At 42.9% G+C, this 23,424-nt stretch overlaps 1 protein-coding gene across 5 annotated transcripts in view; it reads right to left on the reverse strand.

Moving 5' to 3' along the window:
* The window catches only part of Reck (reversion inducing cysteine rich protein with kazal motifs), a 76,150-nt gene that overhangs the window by 20,124 nt on the left and 32,602 nt on the right, over window positions 1–23,424 (reverse strand). For all 5 annotated transcript variants that reach the window (XM_052716015.1, XM_052716017.1, XM_052716016.1 and 2 more), the window contains 6 exons: window positions 15,505–15,538; window positions 12,859–13,056; window positions 10,775–11,042; window positions 7,162–7,341; window positions 3,575–3,787; window positions 1,513–1,649 (listed from right to left, as the gene is read on the reverse strand). In XM_052716015.1, coding sequence (XP_052571975.1) covers window positions 1,513–1,649; window positions 3,575–3,787; window positions 7,162–7,341; window positions 10,775–11,042; window positions 12,859–13,056; window positions 15,505–15,538 — 1,030 coding nt within the window. The remainder of the gene's footprint in view (window positions 1–1,512; window positions 1,650–3,574; window positions 3,788–7,161; window positions 7,342–10,774; window positions 11,043–12,858; window positions 13,057–15,504; window positions 15,539–23,424) is intronic.

Here is a 23,424-nt window from a genome sequence, read left to right on the forward strand (position 1 = left end):
ACATCAGTTTGCTTCCTGGATTCTCAGCCCCACGCAGACTGAGACTCAGTAGAGACAGAGCTGCACGTCTCACCCAGCCCCACCACTCAGCACAGGTCTGCTGGGAGCCCAAGAGGCACTCTTTTTTTTTCTTTTTTTTTCCAGAGCTGAGGACTGAACCCAGGGCCTTGTGCTTGCCAGGCAAGAGCTCTACCACTGAGCTAAATCCCCAACCCCCCTCCCCCCAAGAGGCACTCTTCCCAAGGCCACAGAGGTTCCCAACTAGCATGCTCTTTTTTCAATACTGGTCTCTTTATCTTGAGAAAACCTAACAGATACTGCCAGCTAAAAACTCACCACCCTCTCTTCTCTTTTGTTAATAGACCCTTAATTCTATTCAGGGTGGTCACGGGCCTGAAGCTAAAAAGATCGCCTATCCTAGATTTCCATACAATTGTAGGTGTCCCCCCAAGGTGAGGAGGAGTTGCTCCCCCTCTTCCTTCCCATTTGCCAACTAGAGTAAGCTGGGTAAAGTGCCGACCGCCACGGGGAGACGGTAAAGTAGGTGAAGTAGATCTGAGCGGAGTGGAGAACAGCTGCCTAACGGCCTGATTCCTGGTGTTGGTGCCACCATAAACATCCTGGACCACTTGCTTCTGGGCTTTCCTGTGCTTCCATCTGTTCTGTGATTGGCTAAATCATAAGGGGAAAGTAAGCAAGCAGGCTTCTCTGCCGGCAAGCCAGCTTATGGCACTGCTGCCCCCTGGTGGCAGCCCAAATGCTAATTTATCCTAATTCCTAAGTGCACGGCCTCCCTACATAGGTCCCATTGCTGTCCAAGAGCTCCTCCCGGAATCCCTCAGTGAGGTACCAAGATCCTGACACAGTATCTGCCATGAAGAAGCTAAGGTATGAAGCAAATTCCACTTCCCTTTACGAACTCAAGGAATAGCTCTTTCTTCTCTATTGTGTGAATAAGTCCAAGCCGGGCCCAGTTCAGGTCTTGATGACAAAAACTGACAGCTTCCTAGGGGAAACTCCATTTTCTTGTCACATCATGAGAAATAACAACGATTTCTGAGAATGTTGTCTTCCACTTTGATCCTTAGAATTCCTGACTGGTAATAATTCATACTTCCTCCGAAAGATAAAATACAACTTCTGCTTACAAATATTAAGATGACAATGCCAACTTGATGGGATCCAATTCCTTAGGAGACAAAACTCTGGATGCCTGGGTAAGGTTAGACCTGCCCTGTTGGACAGCACAAGCCATTAGCTGGAGCCCTGGGCTGAAGAAGAAGTGAGCTGAGCACCCACCTCTCTGCTTTCCAGCATCAGATGCTCCTGCCTCATACTCGGGCTGCCATGCTGCCCCGTATCCTTGAACTGTGAGCCAAATATACCCTCTTCCCTTAAAATAACTAATGGGGATGGCATCACCAAACAACAGGTTCTCATCCAAGGCAGGGCAAGGGCAGAGACCAGGAGAGAAGCACTTGAACTCGCAGAGGAAACTCACACACTACTTACTGAGGTATGTATCCAGAGGTATACAGTTCTCCAGGTCATCTGCAGGGGACAGAAACTCACAAATACTTTCAGCCGTGTGGTCTTCAGGGAATTTGTTCTGGTCTCCACATTTCCTGAGTATCTCTACACAATCTGATCTTAAAAGAAAAATGCATGCTCATTGTGGGTTCGCGGCCCCGCCTCCAGTTGTCTGCTCACACTGCGTTTCTGAAGCTTCCTTCGCTGGAGAAGTTCCCACCACCTGCCAAGCTCGCCGAGCTGGGCTGGAGTGAGGCTGCTGAACTTCCAGCTGCACAGTAAGTTCAAAGCCTAACTTCCTGTAATCTGAGGTCAAAGGCCTTGTTCAGAATTTAGTTACTGTTCAAGCATGGTGTAGCTTTCACCACCTTCAAGAGGAAACCAAGCTGGGCTAGTCCGCCTAAAAGACCACCCGACTCTTAGGGTCCCGTGTCAGCGGCTTCCTTTCTCGTTTACTATCTTTTTAGTTATCGCCACTACGGTGTTTGGCTTTCAGCAACCAGATAGTTCACAACTTTAAATTTCCTCTTGTTGCTTTTGCAGAGGACATGGGTTCAGTTCCTGGTGATTCAAAACCATCTGTAAACCCAGTTCTAGGGGATCCAATGTCTTCTGGGGTATGTATCCAGAGGTATACAGTTCTGTGAGCACCAGACACGCATGTGGTGCATATACATGTATGTAGGCAAAACATTCATACCCATAAAATAAAAAACCTTTAACATTTTTTCTTTAGTCTTGAATAAAGGTTTGGTTCCTAAGTTGAAGGTTTTTAAGTACATCCTTCCACCTGCAGCCTTTGGCTCGTCATCCCAGAGTTACATCTCATTCTCTCCCTTACTCAGAGGTCATGTCGGGGTCATACTGGAAAACTGATCAGAAGCCAGGCATGACAGATCATGTCTGTAATCCCAGAGCTCAGGAGGCTGAGGCTGGGAAATGCCGTGAGTTCAAGGCCAGCCTGGACTACAGAGTGACACAGTAAGACTCCAAAATCAAAACCAAACCAAGTAAGAAAAAAATACAGCTATCTGGACCCTGTGAATCTGACCTGGGCAGTACCGAGTCACACACGAAGGGTTAGGGCTCAGGGTTGACTTAGTCCTAGAAAAGCTTTGGAAGAGCAGCTGAGCTTCCTGTGGAGCTGGTACTCTGGTTTCCCCAGCAGGCAGTTGTCTTAGATTTCCTAAGGAAACCGTTTCAAGCTGTTTCCCAGGAACAAGCTAATGACTACTGACCAGCTCTCTCACTCATCACGCATTTACAAGATGTCTACTGTGTAGGATAACAATAAAAACAGAACAGGAGCTGCAAAGGAGGGAGAGCAAAGAGGAAACCGCGGCACAGGAAGTCAACTCCTGAGACAAGAACACAGACTACCAAAGAGCCCAGAGAGCCGGGGCAGAGGACAACTTGACCTTGAACCCTGGAAGCGACCACATTCTAACCGAGGTGTACTCATTCATGTTCTCCCTCATTCTCTCTAGATGTAAAAGTGCTTTTAAAGGTATAAAAACGGGCCAGCGAGACGGCTTGTTGGATAAAGGTGTCTGCTGTGAAGGCTGATGACCTGAATTCAATCCCTGGGGTCCACTGAACATTACCTCCCCTCCCCCCAAGTTGTCCTCTGATGTCCGTATGCTCTGTGACAGATGCACAAATGAACACACACCAAATAAATATATGTACTAAAAATGTAAAGTATAAAACATAACTGTGCCTGAAGGTATTTAGAAACTGTTTCTTAAACTAGAATCCGTAATAAAGTACACAAAAAGCTCTATGGGAATTTGCACTATGGATAAGTTAGTGTCAACCAAAGGAATGTGGGAGACTCCACAGGAATGTCTGGTATTTGACAGGAGCCAAGAAGGGCAGGCCTCAGGCAAGAAGACAGGGGAGCGTACTTCAAGCAGAGGAGAAAGTAGGAAAGCATTGCCCTGGGGGAGGGGCACAGGCAAGGGGAGAAAGTTCTAGAGAGGTTCTGCTGGAGCTCAGGGAGGGTCTGAGCCCACACCAAGTTACTAGGACCAGAATGACTTACTTGCAGATAATGCTTCCTCGGGATTTACTATGGCAAGGTTTAATCTGCAGGGAACACGCAATTGCTTTCCACATTTCTGGCTGGCACTTTTTAATATCGAGAACAGGGATGCTGATGAAGGGCATCTTTATGCTTCCTTTCTCCCACAGCTTCATGTCATTCATGGCTCCCTGGTCAGACTGAGCATTACAGCTCCTGAAAAGTTCTGTTGGCCTGGAAAAAAAATCCAGAAGGAATTGAGACAAATTATAGAAGCAATAAGTAAAATCTTGGTAAATTCACACATCAGGAAACATTGATTTTCTTAGAGAGAGAGAGTGAGTAAACCCACCATAGGCTTTGGGCTTCAAGCATTTGAAATTCAACATGGAAACTAGCATCAAGACACTGACTGCTTATTTTAATTTAACACAGGTTCTTATGAAGCAGTTTAAAACTTAAAGGTGCTTTGGACAGGACTAACATTCCCAGACCATCTCATTTTATTTCACAAAATAAATAAGTGTCTTTAAAACTGAGGTATAATAAAAAACCAAAATGTACAGATTATAAATCTGATGTGATTTGCCAAGTGTACAGCTCATAGAAACACATGTAAATCTATAATGGAACATTTCCATCACACCAAACAGTCCCCGAGCGCCCTGTCGAATCACCCCATGGTCTACACTCCTCATACATAGACCATCACAAACTACTTTAGCCTGTTCTAGAATTTCATATAAGTGAACTCATACTCTATTTTGGGGGCCTGGAATAGTCATCAAAATATAATCTTTTTGAGATTTACCCCCATGTTGTTGTATATACAAGTATTTTATTCCTTTTTATTGTTAGATATGCTCTATTAATAAATGTTACTTTTTGTGAAATGCTTTTTTCTGCCCCTTTTAAAAAGTTGAGGGCTGTACCCTAACATCTACCTTGTCTATGACCTACTGGAGCATGTGAAGGGACTGGTCCTGAGGAACGGTACCCACAGGATCTCCATGACTTGGGGTGGCCAAGGGATATCCAACAGGAGTTTCAGAGAGGGTCCAGTGATGATGGTGTATCAGACACCAGAGGCCTTGAACCAGACCAGTAACTCATTGCCATGAACATTTGCTAGTAAAGCAGATAGGACTAAAGGATATACTCCATGACACACAGTAGCTCCCAATGCCACTAAGACAAATGAAGAGGTAGTGGAGAGGCAGGAAAGACGGAGGAGCAGAATGGGTATTTTGCTTGCTTGTTTGTTTGGGTTTGGTTTTAATTTTTTTTGAGAGGGGTGAAGGGCAGATTGGGGAGATTAGGAAATGAGTGGAATTAGGGTGCATGATGTGAAATTCCCAAAGAATCAATAAAGAAATTATGTTAAAAAAAGAAGTTGAGGGCTGGAGAGATGGCTCAATGATGTGAGAACTAGCTGCTCTTCCAGAGAACCCGGGTTCAGTTCCCAGCACCCATGTGGTGGCTCAAAACCATCTGTAACTTCAGATCCAGGCCTCTGAGGGCAGTGCATGTATGTGGTACTCATACAGGTAGGCCACTCATACACATAAAAGAAATCTAAAAAAAAAAAGTTGAAACTTTGATTATTGAGGAGTTGTAAGGGTTCTTCACGCATTACAGACATGTCAGACATATGTAGTAAAGATTTTTTCTGCTAGGTTATGGTTTTTTTCTTTAGTGTCTGGTAGTACTAATGAGGAAAAATTAAGTACTGAAATTTATATAAAACACTATTTTAAAGCCAGGCATGATGGTGCATCCCTGTAATTCCTATACTTGGGAGGTAGAGGCAAGAGGATGAGGAGTTCAAGGCCAGACTTAGATATATAGCTAGTTTGAGGCCCTCCGGGGCTATATGAGACTTTGTCTCAAACAAATAAAAAAGCAACAAAAATTTGCTTGAGTTTAATCCTACGCATTATAATGTATAAACTGGGCATTTAGTTCAGCAACGTTTGAAGACTGTGCCCAGTTATGTAATTAAAAACCCTACACAAGTTGGGTGTGGTTGGTTGGTATACACCTCTAATCCCAGCGCTCAGGCTCTGTGAGTTTGAAGCCAGCCTGATCTACAAAGTGAGTTCTGGGACAGCCAGGGCTACATAGTGAGACTGTTTCAAAAACAAACAGTGCCCCCAAAACCAAAACAAGAACCATGTACAATACAGGACATTTCCATCATGCTGAAGTTCCCTGGTGCCTCTGTTTTTCTGGTCCTTATCCCCACACCCTACTTTTGCTTATTCTTAGACTTCATGCATCTGGAAGCACAGAGAGCATTGGGCTTCCTTAGCTGAATGTAAGCCCATTCATATTTGAGTGTTTTAGGAGTCTGCCTTCCTGCCAGGTGTGGTGGCACATGCCTTTAATCCCAGCACTTGGGAGGCAGAGGCAGGAGGATCTCTGTGAATTTGAGGTCAGCCTGGTCTACAAAGTGAGTTCCAGGACAAACTCCAAAGCTTCACAGAGAAATCCTGTTTCAAAAACCAAAACCAAAACCAAAACCAAAAAAAGGAGTTTGCCTTCCTTCTGTATACTACTCCACTGTTTGGAACACCACAGTATGTTACTATTATTTTTTTCATTCTCCTGATGAATGTTTTGGGGTCATCTCCCAGTATGGGAGATTACAAATAACGCTGGCACACAGAGACTTTCTTGGGCATATGCTTTCATGTCTTTTGGGTGAATAAATGCTTCAGAATAGAGTTGACAGATCACAGATTTAATCCAAATTACTTACCTAGCATGAAAGAGTGAGAATCCCACACACTTCACACGTTTACCAGTCTTTTAATCTAGCCATTCTAGTAGGTCTCAGGAGGCATTCACAGAAGTTTTAATTCATACTTAGCAGGACTAACCTTTTCATATACATTCTTTTTTAAAAGCACTTTTAACTGCTAACTCTATGGCATGCATTATGATGTTTTGAAATGTGTATATATTGTGGAGTTGCTAAATCAAACTAACTAATACATATTAGCATAAATACTTTGTCTTGTTTTTGTGGTAAACACATCAAATCTATTCTCTTAGCAATTTCACATATGTGATATACTTATTAACTAGAATCATCATTCTTTTTTGTTGCTGTTTTTTTGAGACAGAGTCTCACTATGCAGCTCTGTCTGTCCTGGAACTCACTCTGTAGACCATCAGCCTCTGCTCAGTGAGTCACTTGCTTAATTTAAAGATATTTCTTTACAAAACAATTCATATCAGAGTATCCTGTGGTATCAAGGACAGTAAGGGGAAAGGGGGCCAAGATCTGAGCCTGGAACATATCCACATAGTCCAGTGATCTGTTCTGTGGTCAACTGTTTCCACCAGTCAGAAGGGAGAAGGACTGAAGGCACCTGACACTCTCTGAATTCCAGAGGTTTGAGGCATCTCTAGGTTAGAAGAGACTCTGCAATCATACTTCCTTTCTAGGGGCCATGGAGAAGGGACAGAGCACTTCAAGATGAAATAATAAGGAAATACAGCTGTATTTACCCCAGAAGGGCACATCAGAAAGTGGTATTTACTTAAGACAAGTAAGTTCATGATAGTGTATTTCCATCTTCATACATAATATTTTTTCCTACCTGTTGTTAAAGTTTGTACAGTAAGTAAGGTTTCTACAGCCCAACTGGCAAGGTTCCCGGACGTCGGCTAGACATGTCAACATGGACACCTCCACCGGATTATATTCACAGACACGGTCAAACTCTTGCCAACTCTGAGTATTTCCCCAGCTCATGCTATAAAGTTTCATGCACAGTTCCCTGAAAAAAAGAATAAATGCAGAACATTAGAGAAGCCTGATGAGTATCTGATCTGTGCAAAATTCCAACTCTATTAACTCTCTTTAGGAACATAAAGAAAAAAGTACAATTAACTAGCTCTTGGAATTTGGAGCCAGAAAAGGTAATCTCCATGAAAAATGACCTTTTGAAAATCATGCATGGGTGGCTGGAGCAGTGGCTCATCAATTAAGAGCTCTTCCAGAGGACCCAGATTGATTCCTAGCACCCACGTGGCAGCTCATAACTGTCTGTAGCTCTAATTCCAGGGGACCCAACACACTCCTCTGGCCTCTGAGGGCGTCAGGCTGCATGTGATTCACACACATACATGCAGGTGAAACAGCCATACAAATAAAAATACAATACAGTGTGTACATTAGGAAAACATCATCCACGGGACAGAACGGACTTAGAGATGGCTTAGTGGGAAAAGGAGCTCACCACACAAGCCTGGTGACCTGAGTTTGACCCCCAAACCCCCAGAAAGGTGGAAGAAGAGAATGAACTACGAAGTTGTCCTCTGACCTCCACACATACTCTGTGGCATGTGTGTCCACTCCACCCACGCCAGTAATAAATACATTTCAATAAATAAATAATTTTCAAAAAATTGAAAATCCAACCCCCCCTGCCATGACTGATAGAAAGCTAAATACTACAATTTATAGTCCTTTAAGGTGTTTTGTATATCCCTAGTTCCAGTACAATTATTTTCTCTCATGTCTTTCTTATCTTACTTTTTTTTTTAAATATTTACTTAAAGTAAAGCACATGGTATAATCTCCCCTAGTTATGCTAGCCATAGGAGCATTTTAAAGAAATATTTTAATGGTAAGGGATTTAACACTGAGTGCCCAGGATACTCAAGATCCTACTTCACTCCCTAGAACCAGGAAATGTGGGGGTGGAGACACAGATTAAAGTTTGTTTAAACCACTTACATTCCTTAAGATCCTCAAAATCTCTACATGCTATTGTAGTTGATACGAGACATTCTGATTTTCAGGATTTGATGACTGCAAAGCAACTTAATTTGTTTCTACAGATAAAGCAATACTGGTAGGTCATTTCCAAAGTGATTTTATACATTGGATTCATTAGTTTAATTTTTATAAAAGTAATACATGTTCACTATAAAAATTGGGTATCACTGAAATACACAAAATTGTAATTATTTCCCACTGTCCTCACAGTTATCTGACTCTCATAAATACCCCTATATGAAGATTTTTGTGGGTTCTTTTCTTTTTTTCTTTTTTTCTTTTTTTGTTTTATTTTGTTTTTTTGAGACAGGGTTTCTCTGTGTAGTTTTGGTGCCTGTCCTGGATCTCACTCTGTAGACCAGGCTGGCCTCAAACTCACAGAGATTCACCTGGCTCTGCCTCCTGAGTGCTGGGATTAAAGGCATGTGCCACCACCACCCGGTGTGGGTTTTTTTCAATGTGTATAAATGTTTGTCTGCGTGTGTTTGTGCACTATGTGTGTGCTTGGTACCAACGGAGGTCAGAAAAGCACATCAGATCTGCTGAAACTGGGATTATAGACAGTTGTGAGCTGCCACATGGGTCCTGGGGATTGAACCTAGGTCCTCTGGAAGAGTAGTCAGTGCTCTTAACCACTGAGCCATCTCAACCATCCCCAAAGAAGGGCTCTTTCCTCTGCAGTCCGTTTGCCCACTCTCCCTGTGTTCATGAATGCTGTTTTATGTGCGTGCTTGTTCAAGGCATTGCCAATGCAGTATCATTAAACAGACCAGACCCTGGCTCACGAGGGAGTCTACACATTTTGAGGAGGAGGAGGAGGACGTAACCAGTACTTTCTCCACCCTTTAACTTCCTATATTTGCCATGAATATTATGAATATCTAACATTTCAGAGTTAGTTTCTAACATTTAAAACAGAAATTATACAAATTTCTCCAATTATCTCATAAGGTTTCAGAAAGATCAAGTCTGATGAAATGAAAGTGTTCAGCAAACCATAACCCCCTATTCCTGAGTTGTTAAGATGGTCCAGCAGGTGAAAGGGATTGTTGCCAAGCCTGCCAATCCCTGGGACCCACATGGCAGAAGGAGAGAACTGCCCCTCAAGTTGGCCTTTGACCTCCACATGAACCACAGCAGACCCTAAATTATAGACAGGTGTCACTAGGACTAATTTGTGCTGTATCTGAGAGCTTTGTGCACACGAGGGAAGCGCTCTACCACCTGAGTTACACTCCCCATCCTAAGATTCTGTGATTTAATAGACTATCTCTTAGATACCAGCTCAGAACACATTCTTCTAAATAATTACTTACATGTATAAGTATGTGTCTGCACACGTGAGTAGAGTGCATACAGAGGCCAGAAGAGGGCACTGGATTCCCCGTAGCTAGAGTTACAAGCAGGTATGAGGCACCCGATGTGTGTGCTGAGAACAGTAGCAAGTAAGTACTCTTAACCACTGAGCCATCTCTCCAGGCCCAACACACTGTAAGCTTACTAATATTGCATCATCTTAAATATTTATTGCCCTTTCAATGGCTAATCTTTCATACCCCCAAATACAATGCTTTTAGCACTCAATGTTTAAAACAGGACTTGTTTTATCAAAAAAAAATTTAAGGGGCTGAACTCTAGTTCCATGGGATCCTATGATCTCTTCTGACCTCTGTGGGCACCAGGCACATATGTGGTACACATGCATACATTCGAGGAAGACGCACACACATATAAACAATTTTAAATTACATTATTTGTGTGTGTGCACGTACATTCACGCATGGGTAGCAGTGAGAGAACAACTTGAGTCTTTTTTTCCTTCCACCATATGGATCCTGAGAATAAAATTCAGATCATTTAATTAATTAATCAGGTGTGGTAGCAGGTGTCTTTACCTGCTAAGTGATCTAGCTGGCCCTAAAATACTGTATTGATTTAAATAGTCTTCAGTAAATATTTGCTGAATAAAATAATACTAACGAAAGGTTTGGGGCTGGTGAATGGCTTAGTGGTGAAGAGGCGTACTGTTCCTGCAGGGTACCCAGTTCAGTTCCCAGACCTGCGGGGCAACTTGCAATTGTCTGTAACTCCAGCTACAGGGGATCTGGTGCCCTCTCTGGCTCTGGGGGCACCACTCATGCACCCATGTACAGATGTGCAGATAAAACATTGACACATAAAATAAATAAATTTTTTAACTTTAAAAAAGAATTAAAGATTTTATATCTTCTATTTATCTGTTGTACTGAGAATTGAACCTATGGCTTTGTACCTGCTAAGCCCTCCACCACAGAGCTAGAGTCCCCAGGTCAGATTTTATATCTCCCAAATGCTAAGCCCAGACAACACAAGAATAACACATTTGCTAAAGATCACCAATTCAAATCCTGTTTTCTCTTGATTGTAATAAAGGGATATGAGATACTAACCTACATGTTGAAGTGTTTGCTTTAGAGCAACAATGCAATTTCGCCCCGTCAAGGCCAGTCGAGGGAGGAGGATGCACTGTGACCCCAGGGTGAACTGACTGCGAGCTTTCGAGAAAACACTGCCAAAGAGGGTCTTGAGGCAATGGCTGGGTCTTACAACCCTCGATGAGACCATCAACAATCTCCATTTCTGTTTTCTTAGACATGAGAATCCTCTTGCAGGCGTTTTGGCAAGCGTGGTCTTCAGCTCTGTCACAGCAATATAAACCTGTGTTCAGGATATAAGCCCTTTATTAGCTGGTTTCACAACAACCACTGCTCGGAAGAGACCATGGCGCCAAGTGGACAATGACTGCTCTCTGCACGTCTCTGCAGTATACAGGGCCTGCTCGGCTCACTCCATCATTCTGCAGTGCAAACCCTTCCCAGAATTCACCACAGTCCCGACACGAGCTTTTGAGAACTATCCTTCCAAAATGAAAGTCATCCCACACCTAAGAAGGCCTCGTGTAAACCACTTTATGTTCTTGGAAAAGATACTAAAATCAAAGTGGGCTCATTTCCTGCTTGTGTTTAGTAGGAACTGTGCTATTTACATAAGACTGATGACTGATTTCTAGTGTTAAAACATTCCACTTATCATACCTCAAGACATCACAGACTTTTCTAAGTCTGTAGAAGCTAATTAATATATGTTGTAATTTAAATAATATGAACTCTGACAATATCTTGGTTTATTTCTACCTTTAATCTTTTCTTTTTTGATGATAGGGATTGAACCAGGGCCTCAAACATGCTAATGGGCCATGATTTGCCTGTGAACTATGTCCCCATTCACCCAGCCTTTAATTTTCTACAAAGAACTAGAAACTGAAAGAATACTTTCAGTCAGGCTATAGACTTGAGAAGGGTTCTCTCGGTGTCTGCATTTGAAGAAGCATACTCAATTTGTAGCCTTCTTTTCTAGATTCCTGTGTAAGGACACACATTGGGGGTTACTGTTCCACCTCTTTTTGCCTTTTTTTTTTTTTTTTTTTGTTTTTAAGCTTCTATTTCCTCACTACCAGTAACACTTCGGTGCAGCCTAAACGTCGGAAAACACAAATCTGCTTAAAAACAAATGAAGGCCACATCTCTGATCTTCACCACATTACCACATCACAGAATGCCAAAAGCCTTGGATTCTGATTTCAATTATGGCCAAACAAGGCACACTGCTTTCAAGATTCTAAGAGTCTTACAATATTCCAGTATAAAGCAAGACACGAACATCTGGCTTACAAGTCAGTCTCTGTCAGTCAGTTCTTTAAAATCTGACTACCTCTAGAGGAACACAATGGATTCTGGGATAAACAAAGTAGGTGTTTCGAAGATCCCACAAGGACAGGTTTGTTAGGAGGCCTCAATTTTTCAAAAATATTACTCTCTTATTTTATGATTTTTTTTATTATACAAGTAAGAACTTCTCATTGATAAAAGTTCCAGCATTACAGAAATATACAGTGTGGAAAAGTTAAGTATAACTAAGACTATGCTTTCAGTTCTGAAACGTGCTTTGTTTTTTTAACACACCTTGGACTTTCTGTATAAACATACTCCTCTTGTTAGTTGTGAAGTGTTGCTATTGCACAGAAATATAATGTAATGAATAGCCTACTGGTGCATGGTTGGGTCACTCCTAATTTTTTTTCCTATACTACTATGCATATATACACCATATTATTTGTTTGCAAATTTGTGTAAGTTTTCTTGTGTTAATGACAAGATGGAATTTCCAGGTTAAAAGGTCTGATATTCTAATGGTGATGATCTGGCTTCCCATCAAAATATCCATACCAAAGTCCTCTCCCATCTTCAAAACAGAATTTCCTTTTCCTCATGGTCTCCACATTCCCTTCTTTCTTGGTACCTTACAGCTGTGAAAATTATCCAGCTGTACATCCAGTCTGTCAAAATCAACCACCAAAGGGATCTCAGTGTTTCCCAAGTGAACTAGAGCACAGACACCTACATGAACGTATCAGTTTTTGAGTGAATTATTTTATCAAAGACCGAGATGAGAAGAATCCAGCCCTTTTACTTACTATCTGTTGGGTTTCTCATGGGGTAAGACTGGGTGTAATTGTTCACACAGTGTATCAACTGTGGACTAATAGAGGCACAATAATTTTCCACTGCTTTGATCTGAGATGGACCAGGAGAAGAGTCTGTTCGAAAAATGGCTTGACAGAATTCTCGGCAGTTTGTGTGATGACCTGCGTAACTGCAGCACACCGAGCCCACTGTGGAAAAAGAGAGGACACTGAAATTCAGGACACTTCTTGTTAATGTTAACAGCACCACGGTGGTCAACAGTCCACTTTTCTGAATGGGAGAAAGCAAGCCATGCTGCAAAGGATAAACACTTGAGTCAGCACTATTCCAGGCACTCTCATGGGGCCAGTCAAGGGCTCACTGATCTATGACAGTCACAGTTCATGACTTAGACTCTCTAGACCCCTGTGAGGAGCAGTATAGCCTGGAGCAATGCAGAAGCACGTGTCAGTATTTCTGGTTGGAATGACAATTTGGGAGCATACACTGGCATTTAATGAATGTCAGGGCTGCTAATGTCCTCCAAAGCACCTGGAAGTGTCACAGAACCGAAGCTGCCTCCCAGAATGTCCAGAGTGCCCATGCTGAGAGCATGGGACAGCCTCTTTCCACACTGCACTTGTAGAGATTTATAGACAGAGCAAAACAACACCAAACAGAATCACAGTGCCCCACATTTATAAAACAGGCCCAGTAAAAACTAAGAGGCAGCAAGATAAGTTAAGTAAAATTAACAAATGTATACTCTGAAACTGAAATCTCAAAATTTCAACAGTTTGAATATTTACAAGAATATTCATATACTGAAGTAGTCTTCATTTCACAATGGATACGATCTGTCTCAAGCACAAGTCAAAGCAAGTTTATCTGAAGGTAACTGACTGCATTTTGTATTTGGAAAATAAGGAAAAGCCAGGTATGGTAACACAGACCTGTCATCACATAGCACTTGGAAATGGGAGGCAGAATAATCACACATTTATTGCCAGCCTGGACTAGATGAGACCTTGTTTCAAAACAAAACCAAAACACAACAACAACAACAAAACCCATGGCCAGGAGTGCTGGTGCACACTTGTAATCCCCAGCACTTGGGAGGCAGAGGCAGGAAGATTTAGAGTTCAAGAACAAGCTGGGCTCCTACATAGGAAGACAAGCACACAAAGAAAACACAATGGGATGCCATTTAACGTGGGGAAGGGAAGGGAGCGGCGGGAGGTGCAGGTGTGGGAATCATAATGGAGAGTGTGGGAGACCCTCACAACATCTAAAGATGTATGTGTAGGGGTGCTAAAGGAGCTGGAGGACATGAGTGGTAGGGAGGTCTACAGAGAGGCAGCTAAGAATTCCTTCGTTATTAGAAATGGCTATGGAGGAGCCAGAAACGGGTGTCAGTCAATTCCACAGACCAATGAACGAAGAATTCAGACAATAATGAGTCACATGCAAATTAACTAAGCAAGGGCTGAATTAACTGATACAGGACACACCTCAGCTTCCTGGCCACGACATTGTTCCACCCCTGCTGTGGACTAGCTTTTGACTTGTAACTACTCTCCAGTTGGTCTACTGCCGAAGAGCTCATGTTCATCGTGGGGAACAAGTGCTTCTCAGCATTGCAGTGTGTGGTGCTGGAGATGATGAGGACCTTAGATATGCCAAGCACACACTCCACCGCAGTGCTGGATCTTCAGCCCCACCAAGTTATGGCTGCATTTATCAGTGTAAAACTGCAATGGTGCTGCTGTGGGAGCTACAGTGCGGGAGGTAAGACAGGACCCAAGGCCTGTCTTCTGAGTCCTCCACTAGCTTGGCTTCCTTGCCGGTGTGGGAGAACCTCAGATTACCTGTCGAAGACTGTATGGTACCTCCCGAACTAGCCCCAGTTTGAAAGGGTAGAAACGCATGGCTGCTTGTTATTCTTTAACACACCACATTTCCAAGCTAATCCAATCAACTGCTTGTTCCTCGGTGGTCTTTCCTCACCTCTGTCGCTCTTGACATTCTTGTCACAGGGTATGCTGCTCCACCAGTCTCCACTGTACACACCCTTCCCCACTTCTCTCCCATCCCTTTGCACACATATCTTATTTACCTTCAAGGCCCAGGTAAGCTATGAACTTCATGAGGTCGCCTCTAACACCCTTGCGATGTGACCCCTGTTTCTCCTGAACTGCTGCATTTTATCAGTGTGCTACTTCATATTCTACACTATTTCCACGTTCTGTGTGTTCTGGTCACGTCCCTACAGATATGTGTCTGTCCCACAACAAGCAAATACTATATAATCATCTTCAGACTGGACTGAGAGGCAGTCCTTAGCAAGGACTTCATCATATACTGTAATGTATTTCACCTCAGAAAGAGATGCTGCTGTTTGGTGTTACCTCCCTCTAGCACATCCACCTACACTGTTGGTTGATACACTTGCAACTGGGACACAGGAATTGCTAGAATACACGCGTGATTTGAACACCCCACAGGCAACTGCCTAGCAGAATCCTGTGCGCATGCTTCTTCAGATGGCTGAGCAGGTGTAATGCCAAGGGTCTGGGCAATCAGTTCTGACTGCTAACCATGTCTGTAAAGTGTCTTGCTCTCTGGACTGCTTGTACAATCATTGACAATATACTTACTTTCATTTCTGCTAATGCAACTGAAAAGAGCATTCTGTAAATTAAAGAAAAACAAACAAATTAACAAACAGAATTTCTAATATTATTCCATTTTAGAATTCTATGGAAATCAGGATATCATACTTTTTAATTCTTTTCTAAGTGCAAGGCTGAAACATAGACACTATGAAATGACTGTCTAGTTAAAAAAGTAACCATCATCTAATGCGTGGTGGGGATCACTCTGAGCTATAAACTGACATTTGACAAGCAAGCAAAGCTCAAGTGAGATGAATTAATGTGTTTAGGTGCATATGTGGAGGGGGTCACAGTGTATTAATTTCAATTTTTTCTTGTAGAATATGAACTATTTTCTAGAAGATAACATAATAAAGGACACTCAGAGACATACATTATTTCCTGTAACCACTATTACTATTATTGGAGTTGGTGTGACCTCAGACATTACCTCTAAATGTTCTTAAATATGACTGTGCAGTGGAACCACCCAAACTTCCCCGCCCACCCTAGATAATAGAAATTTACATTTTACACAAAGTTTCAAAGACAGTTTTCATTTAGTCTTCTTGTGACCAGAATCTTGGAAACTCCCTAGCTTTCTACAGAGCAGAAGCACCCCTCAGGAGAGAAAAGATACTGCACTAGAGCCCAGAAGTTGTCCAAAGCAAGCCTGATATCAGAATCAATGTTTCTAGAAATCTTAGATTGTTGTTCAAAAAGACCCACCCTGTATTAAGCCATTGCTTGAAAAAAGAGAAAATGAAACAAAAACTACTTGTCCCAAGCCATTCAGACAACCAGGCTTATCAGCTATGAGTTAATATCAATCATAACTGGAGAGAAGACTGAAATAAATGAGCATCTGTAAAATATGAGGGAAATCAGATGTACCCTCACTGTCAAATCTAGCTAAGTGACTGAGCTTTAGCTGGGCACCGCGGCACCTGCTTATAATCTCAGCACTTGGGAGACTGAGGCAGGAGGATCTTGAGTTGGAAGCCAGCCTGTGCTACACAGTGAGTTTTGAGAACTTGTCTCAAAAGACCACAGGAGAAGGCCGGGTGTGGTGGTGCACACCTTTAGTCCCAGCACTCAGGAGGCAAAGGCGGAGGCAGGTGAATCTCTCTGAGCTTGAGGCCAGCCTGGTCTACAAAGTGAGTTCCATGATAGCCAGGGCTACACAGAGAAACCCTGTCTCAAAAACAAAACAAAACCGACCTAAACAAACAAACAAAAAACCGAAGGGGGGGGGGTAAACCGCTCCAGAAAAATATGAACAAGTAAAAAAAGACCAGCATTACCAACATTAGAAAGAGCTTCAGAGATTTTCGGGCATGGTGGCCACCGCCTGTGACCAGCACCAGAGGCTCGGGTGCCAGGCTTGTCACTAGTGTCAAGGCAGCTTGAACTAGAGTGACTTTCATGTCAGTCTGGGCTACAGTGAAGGTCATGTTCTAATGGCCAGAAGAAAAAAGTCCCTACATTGCTGGTGACGCTGCATTGCATCCACTTTCTCTACCTAAAAATACCCACATAGGAATACGCCACAGAGGAGTTCTTCATTTCAAGAAAAAGTCAGTTAAAAGGCAAACAAAGCCCGGGCCTCATAGGAAGGAATGCTGAATTCCTCCAGTAGAAGTGATTTCTGCTAGAGCTGGTAGATCACTACAAATAGTGGGAAAGTAAATAAGCTCTCAGTGTTCTTCAACAGTGAGCTTGTTTATGTCTCTTCACCCATGTTCCTGTTTTATTGTGACTTTTCATCTCAGACAACCCTCCACTGGGTTCACCAGCCTCAGGAACATTTATAAAATAAAATGATCAAAATCAACATTGAAAAGTAGTCTGCAGAGAAATAGCTCTCATCGGGGTGATTTTCCCTCCTAGGGAGCACTTGATGCCTGGAGTCATAGTGGGGTGGGGTGGGCATTAATTAGCATCTAGTGAGTAGAGGCCTTAAATGTTGCTAAGTACAGGCCATATGTCCCTGGTCTCTATGGGTCCAGATGGCAATGTCAATCACACCAACTCTCAGGAACTTTGCCTTAAGGCTTAGGAATTTGTTCAAGCTAGATTTTTAAAATTTGACCTTATAAGTAAAAAAAAAAAAATCATCACTTCTAGGTCAGTCTTGTGATCACTTAGCCTAAGAGAAAGGCACTAAAGGAAAGTCTCAAGTATCAGAGATCATCTAATTCAATGTCTTTATTCCCTGCAGCCACAGACTGAGAACAGAAGGGAGAAAGAGCTGAAGAATCCAGTCTTCCCCACATGGCAAACAATGGCATGCAAGCAAGTCTTGCCTGCCACTTGTTTATAAAGCTTTATTGAAGCGCAATCACACCCATTTGCTTATATATCTTACATGGCTCTGTCATGCTATCCATGCGATGATGGCCAAGTTGAGCAGACAAAGACCATATGGTCTGCAAGCCTAAAGTGGACAACCAACTGGCCCTTTGCAGAGAGTTTGCCAACTGCTGAAGAAAAAGAAGTGCAAAGCTGTCTTCCTTGATGACACCTGCAGGGTACAGAATGTTCCCCAAGCAACTATCATTTCTCTTAATGTTCAATGATAGAACTTTCACACATAGGTTTTCCTGAATATGTTGAATGAAAACTTGATATTTTACACAGAAGCACTATTAATGTTAACAAATACTACTTCTACATCTGTACTAATTCTATGGTTTAAAAATATTTTCTGCCTTGGGCTGGAGAGATGGCTCAGTGGCTAAGAGCACTGGCTGCTCTTCAGAGGACCAGGGTTCAATTCCCAACACTGACACAGCAGCTCACAACTGTCTGTAACTCCAGTTCCAGAGGATCTGGCATCCTCACATAGACACACATGCAGGCAAAACACCAATGCACATAAAACAATAGAGTAAATAAAAATAAAAGTAAAATAAAAATATGTTCTGTCACTTTAGTGATGTAGATGAGCTCGTCAGACTTCTGCTACGCCCATTTTGATTTTATAGACTGATCATTTGGCTTTGATAAAAGATTCCTATATTTGTTGTAAGTAATTCTTCATCCTTTCTTCGTCAGGCTGTCCTTGAACTCCCATTCCTCCGGCCTCCAGTTTCCAAGTGCAGGGTTACAGGGTGTGTTACCATGCCTGATTATCAGTAACTCTTTTAGCTTCTTGAGCTATTGTTGATTATTGATAGGACTCAAGACATATGTAGGAGTTATAGCATCAGCTCATAATTACTTCATTTTTTAAAATCATTCTGGTGTCTTAGGTAATCTATTAAGTCTTTTAAAAGTCTGATCGCCATCTGGTGGCAAGAGCAGGAAGTAAGGGTTTACATTAACTAGTGTGGAGTCCTTTCTGAGACCACACCCATGGTACCTCCACTGAATCTTCCATCTTACTTACGAACAGATAAAAACTACAGTGCTACTGAAGTGGGAGTGTACCACCACCTCAGAAACTCAAGGAGCACGTCAGTGTACTAGGACTGACAGGGTGACCATCTCAAAAATAAAACCCACCGAAGAAAGCACTATCACCCAGTACAGGCAACAGCTTGGCTCATGCGGAGTCTTACCTGCTGTGACTACTTTCTCCCTAGGCTGGGCTCCCCTCCAGGTCCCAGTGTGTCTCCAGCAGGTTTCTACAGTGTGCTGCTCACTCACTGTGTTCTAAGTCTATGTGTGTTTCTCTTCTCACACACCAGACCACAAGCTTGGGCAGACAGTGGCTCAATCACTGAGCAAGTTCCTTACACACACTGGTGTGTCAGCTCAGTGTGCATCATCAGGCCAGTGAGAATTAAGTAAATGAATGAGAGACAAAGACAACTGAGAGCTCTGCTCCAGGAACCCAGAGTTCAGGAGGAACTAAGATACACTTAGGAGACAAATCTTTTTTTTTTTTCTTTTAATGGCTTCCAAAGGGAAGTAATACTTTTATTTTTAAATTTTTTTTGTTTTTGTTTTTGAGACAAAAAAAAGGGTCTCTCTACATAGCTCTGGCTGTCTTGGAACTCAGTATGTAGCATCAGGGAGCTTCAAACTCACAGAACGTTGCCCACCATTGCCTCCTGAGTCCACACACACCTGGCAGTAGACAAATCTTTAGGGTTTAATAGCCTGTGATCCATGAGAGGTGTTGAGAAAGAGAAAAGGGTAGGCAAGATCTGTTGGCTCTTGGTTACATCTGGGAAGACTGTACTCAGCAACTCAGCAAGAAGTGTAAGAAAGATGACAAGTATCTGTTTCGGAGTGTGTGCATGTGTGTGTATGCACGCGCACATGGGTGTTATTTTGTGGGAGGAAGGAAAGAGAAGGAGAGTAGTGAATACCAGAAAATCAATCATTAATTGGGTTGGTCAGGTGTGGTGGTGCATGTCTTTTAGTGGATCTCTGTTAGTTTGAGGCCAGCATGGTCTACATGGCAAGTTCTAGGGCAGCCAGGGCTACACAGTGAGATCTTATCTCAAAAAGAAAGTTAGCAAAGAAGATTCTGGAACTGTCATTAAATAGGGGTAATTGAAGCTATGGAGCCTGGGCTAGGGAAGTGGCTCGGCGGTAGAGTGTGATACCCTAGGTTCAACTCCCAGTACCACAAACCAAGTAACAACAAACTATGAGAAGACGAGACACTCAGTGGAAGACAATTTAAGACATGACAAGATCACAGGCTAGTGTGACATGACCAGGCCCTTAGGGACACACTTACTCCACTGAGGTATGAACTGGAAAGAAAATGAATCAGTAACAAGGAGACTAAGTAGGAGTTGCTCCCCTCTTGGGGCAATCTAAATGACAGAGCGGAAGGACACACAAGTGCGACCCCAGCAAGTCTTACTACCGTAAGCCAGTACTGCAGGACCTAACAGGTTTCGCTCTTTTTGGAGCTCATCAGCTGCAGGTAACGGCTCAGACCTGATACTTATACCTACGCTGAGATTCACCATTCCTAAAGCTTCCCACCACAGCCTGCTGTTTACTATGCCCCAAGCACTCTTGGCATTTCCTCAGTGTTAACTGACACATATTTTCTATTTAGGTCCTTAAGGCTTTATGAAGGCAAAGTACTCTCAAAAATCAGAGGGTACTTTGTGAATGTGTAGGAGAGAGCGTACACGAGCTAGGGATGGAGCCAAAGGCTCCTGAGCCACATTCCCAGCCTGTATTATGTTGTTAAACTAGCTAAGGCTGAGAGGGTCAGGGACAGCACAGTTGCCCAAAGCTCAGGGTGTGACCTGCCACACCAGAAGCACCACAGCAGACTGCCATGCCACCACAGCTTAGGGACCCTCTGGCAGCTGTGAGCATGGCTGGCCTAACCCTCACTGTTCCCTTAGACCACCTTCCACTTCCCTTCCTTTATGCCTAACACAAAGCAAATCTAGAGCCCAGCTTATTTGAGAAAAAGGAACAAAAATGTGATCGATCCAAACACATCTTCAAGCATACATTTTACTGTACCACTTGCTGAGGACACAGTACAATCCTAGCAGGTGTATACAGACACGCACTCAACACTGGCATCCAGGGGCAGAGTGAAGTGCATGCTAACTGACCATAGTGGTAAAGGCTGGTGGAGGGCTATATATACACATTTCCTTTCTAGGCATAAAACATCACTGGTAACATCAGGAACTTGGTGGCTGTGGCACATGAAATGGGAAAGAGACTTGATTATATGCTGTTCTGAACTGTGAACCATGTACATATTCAAAAACTATAGTTTTACACACACCTGCACTTTGCCATGCCTAGCTCTGTGCTGGCAGTGGTGTGGACAGCTGTGACTGGGGCTCACCTTTGGTTTTGTGGTATAAGAGCCTCTATGCTAACTTTATCTTAGCATTCTCACAGAACCAGTGGCCATCGGCAAAATGACTTGTACTAGCAATTATTTGACCCAAAATTCTTGTCTTAAATTTTTAAATTATTGTTTTTATTATTTTATAAGTGTTTTGTCGGCATATAAGTATATGCACCACGTGAATGCCTGGTAACCCTAGAAATCAGCAGAGGGTGTCAACTCTGTGGGGTTGGAATTACAGATGTTTGTGAACAGCCATGTGGGTCCTGGGAATCAAACTCAGGTCCTTTGCAAAAACAACAAATGCTCTTAATCACTGAGCCAACTCTCCAGCTCCTTAAACCTTTTTTTAAGGCTAATATTCTGAGAAATACCTCTCCCTGGCTTTTCCTCATTGTCACCTTCTTTAAAGACCATCAAAGAACTAGAATGCATAAAGGAAGGAAGAGACAGGAAAGCGACAGTCCTGGAGCCTGGAAGGAAAGCCTAGAGCAGAAGCTGAGAGAGGAGGAGGCACGCAGGAGCATGGAGGGCTGAAGGCAGCTTGGAGCACTACACTCCAGTGGTGTGGACATCAAATGGGAAGGTCACATGCTAGGACAGTGTCAGGGATCCGACTTTAAGGTGTGACATGAATTTACAGATCCTGAACTAAAACCTAACTCATAAGCCATCACCAGGTCTCTGGACATTTCACTACCTTCACATCATTTTAACAATGTTTATTCTGATAATCAAGGAGGAAAATAACAATCAAAAATTCCAAAAGTTAGCAGACTGGTATCCAGAAGAAAAGGTTCACAGATAAACTGTGGACAAAGACAGTGCAAAAACTGCGGGTTATGTTTCCTGAGCCAGCACACACTACACTGGCTGTGCTATGGCTTACACCATCTGTTCTGACTGCTGTGGAATATTAGTTTAAGATGTGTTACATTTGTGTATGTTGTGGAACATTTGCTTTAATGATGCAAAGATGTGTTGGATTCTTTTATGTTGCATTTGTTTAACTCTGTGAAGCTGTGTTACTTTGCTGGTCTAAAACACCTGATTGGTCTAAAAAAACAGCTGAACGGCTGATAGCTAGGCAGGAGAGGGATAGGCAGAGCTGCCAAGCAGAGAGAATAAATAGAAGGCAAGAAAAGGAGGAGAGGAGGGCTCCAGGGCCAGCCACCCAGCCATACAACCAGCCACAGAGTAGGAAGTAAAGAAAGGCATATAGAATAGAGAAAGATAAAAGCCCAGAGGCAAAAGGTAGATGGGATAATTTAAGAAGAGCTGGTTAGAAACAAGTCAACCTAAGGCTAGGCATTCATAAGAAAAAAGAATAAGTCTCCATGTGATTGTTTGAGAGTTGGGTGGTGGGCCCCCCAAAGAGTTAAACAAAACCAAACCATCTGACTGCTGGCGCCAAGGCCTTTCCAGCCTTTGGGTGCTCTGAATGTTATTTCAGGTTCTAGCACTGTACACCATGAGCCTTATCATGACCTATCCCATACTTCCGGCTGGCTCAAGGACCATGCTTGTGAGAAAAATTCAGGAGAATCTAGAATTGAGAATGCCCATACCATGTGAATATGAGTCTGTGGGAATAATCAAGTTAAAGGTTGGTTTGGGTAGCTCCTAGAACAAAGCTTGGTGATCTCACTCAAATGTATGTAATTCTCAAAGAAGTGTTATCTGAAAGTGTTTTTTTTTTAAACAATTATTTATTTGCACGTGTTTAATTGTGTGTGTATGTGTGGGTGAGTGTATACCACAGCATGAGTGTAGAGGTCAGAGGTCAACTTACAGAAGTGGGTTTTCCTTCTCCCACTTGCATTCTGTGGGTGGCACTCAGGAAGTCAGGTTTAGCAGCCAGCACTGCTTTCCCCCCTCGGTCACCTTGCCAGCCCAGGAGCAGTTAGGTACCGAAGGAGGTACTCTTGCCAGAGATTCTTTCAGACAGTGACCAAATGAGAAAGGACCACCAGTAAGATCTCTCATTCTTAGCTGAAATTCCCTCTGCAGCAAATTCTACAGGGCATGGTGGTACACATCTTCAATTCCAGAACTTGGGAGGCAGAGGCAGGCAGATCTCTGTGAGTTTGAGGCCAGCCTGGTCTACAGAGTGAATTCTAGACCAGCCAAGA

This window comes from Peromyscus californicus, unplaced genomic scaffold, assembly GCF_007827085.1.
Source record: "Peromyscus californicus insignis strain IS unplaced genomic scaffold, ASM782708v3 Scaffold_5__1_contigs__length_169319896, whole genome shotgun sequence".
Lineage (NCBI taxonomy): Eukaryota > Metazoa > Chordata > Mammalia > Rodentia > Cricetidae > Peromyscus > Peromyscus californicus.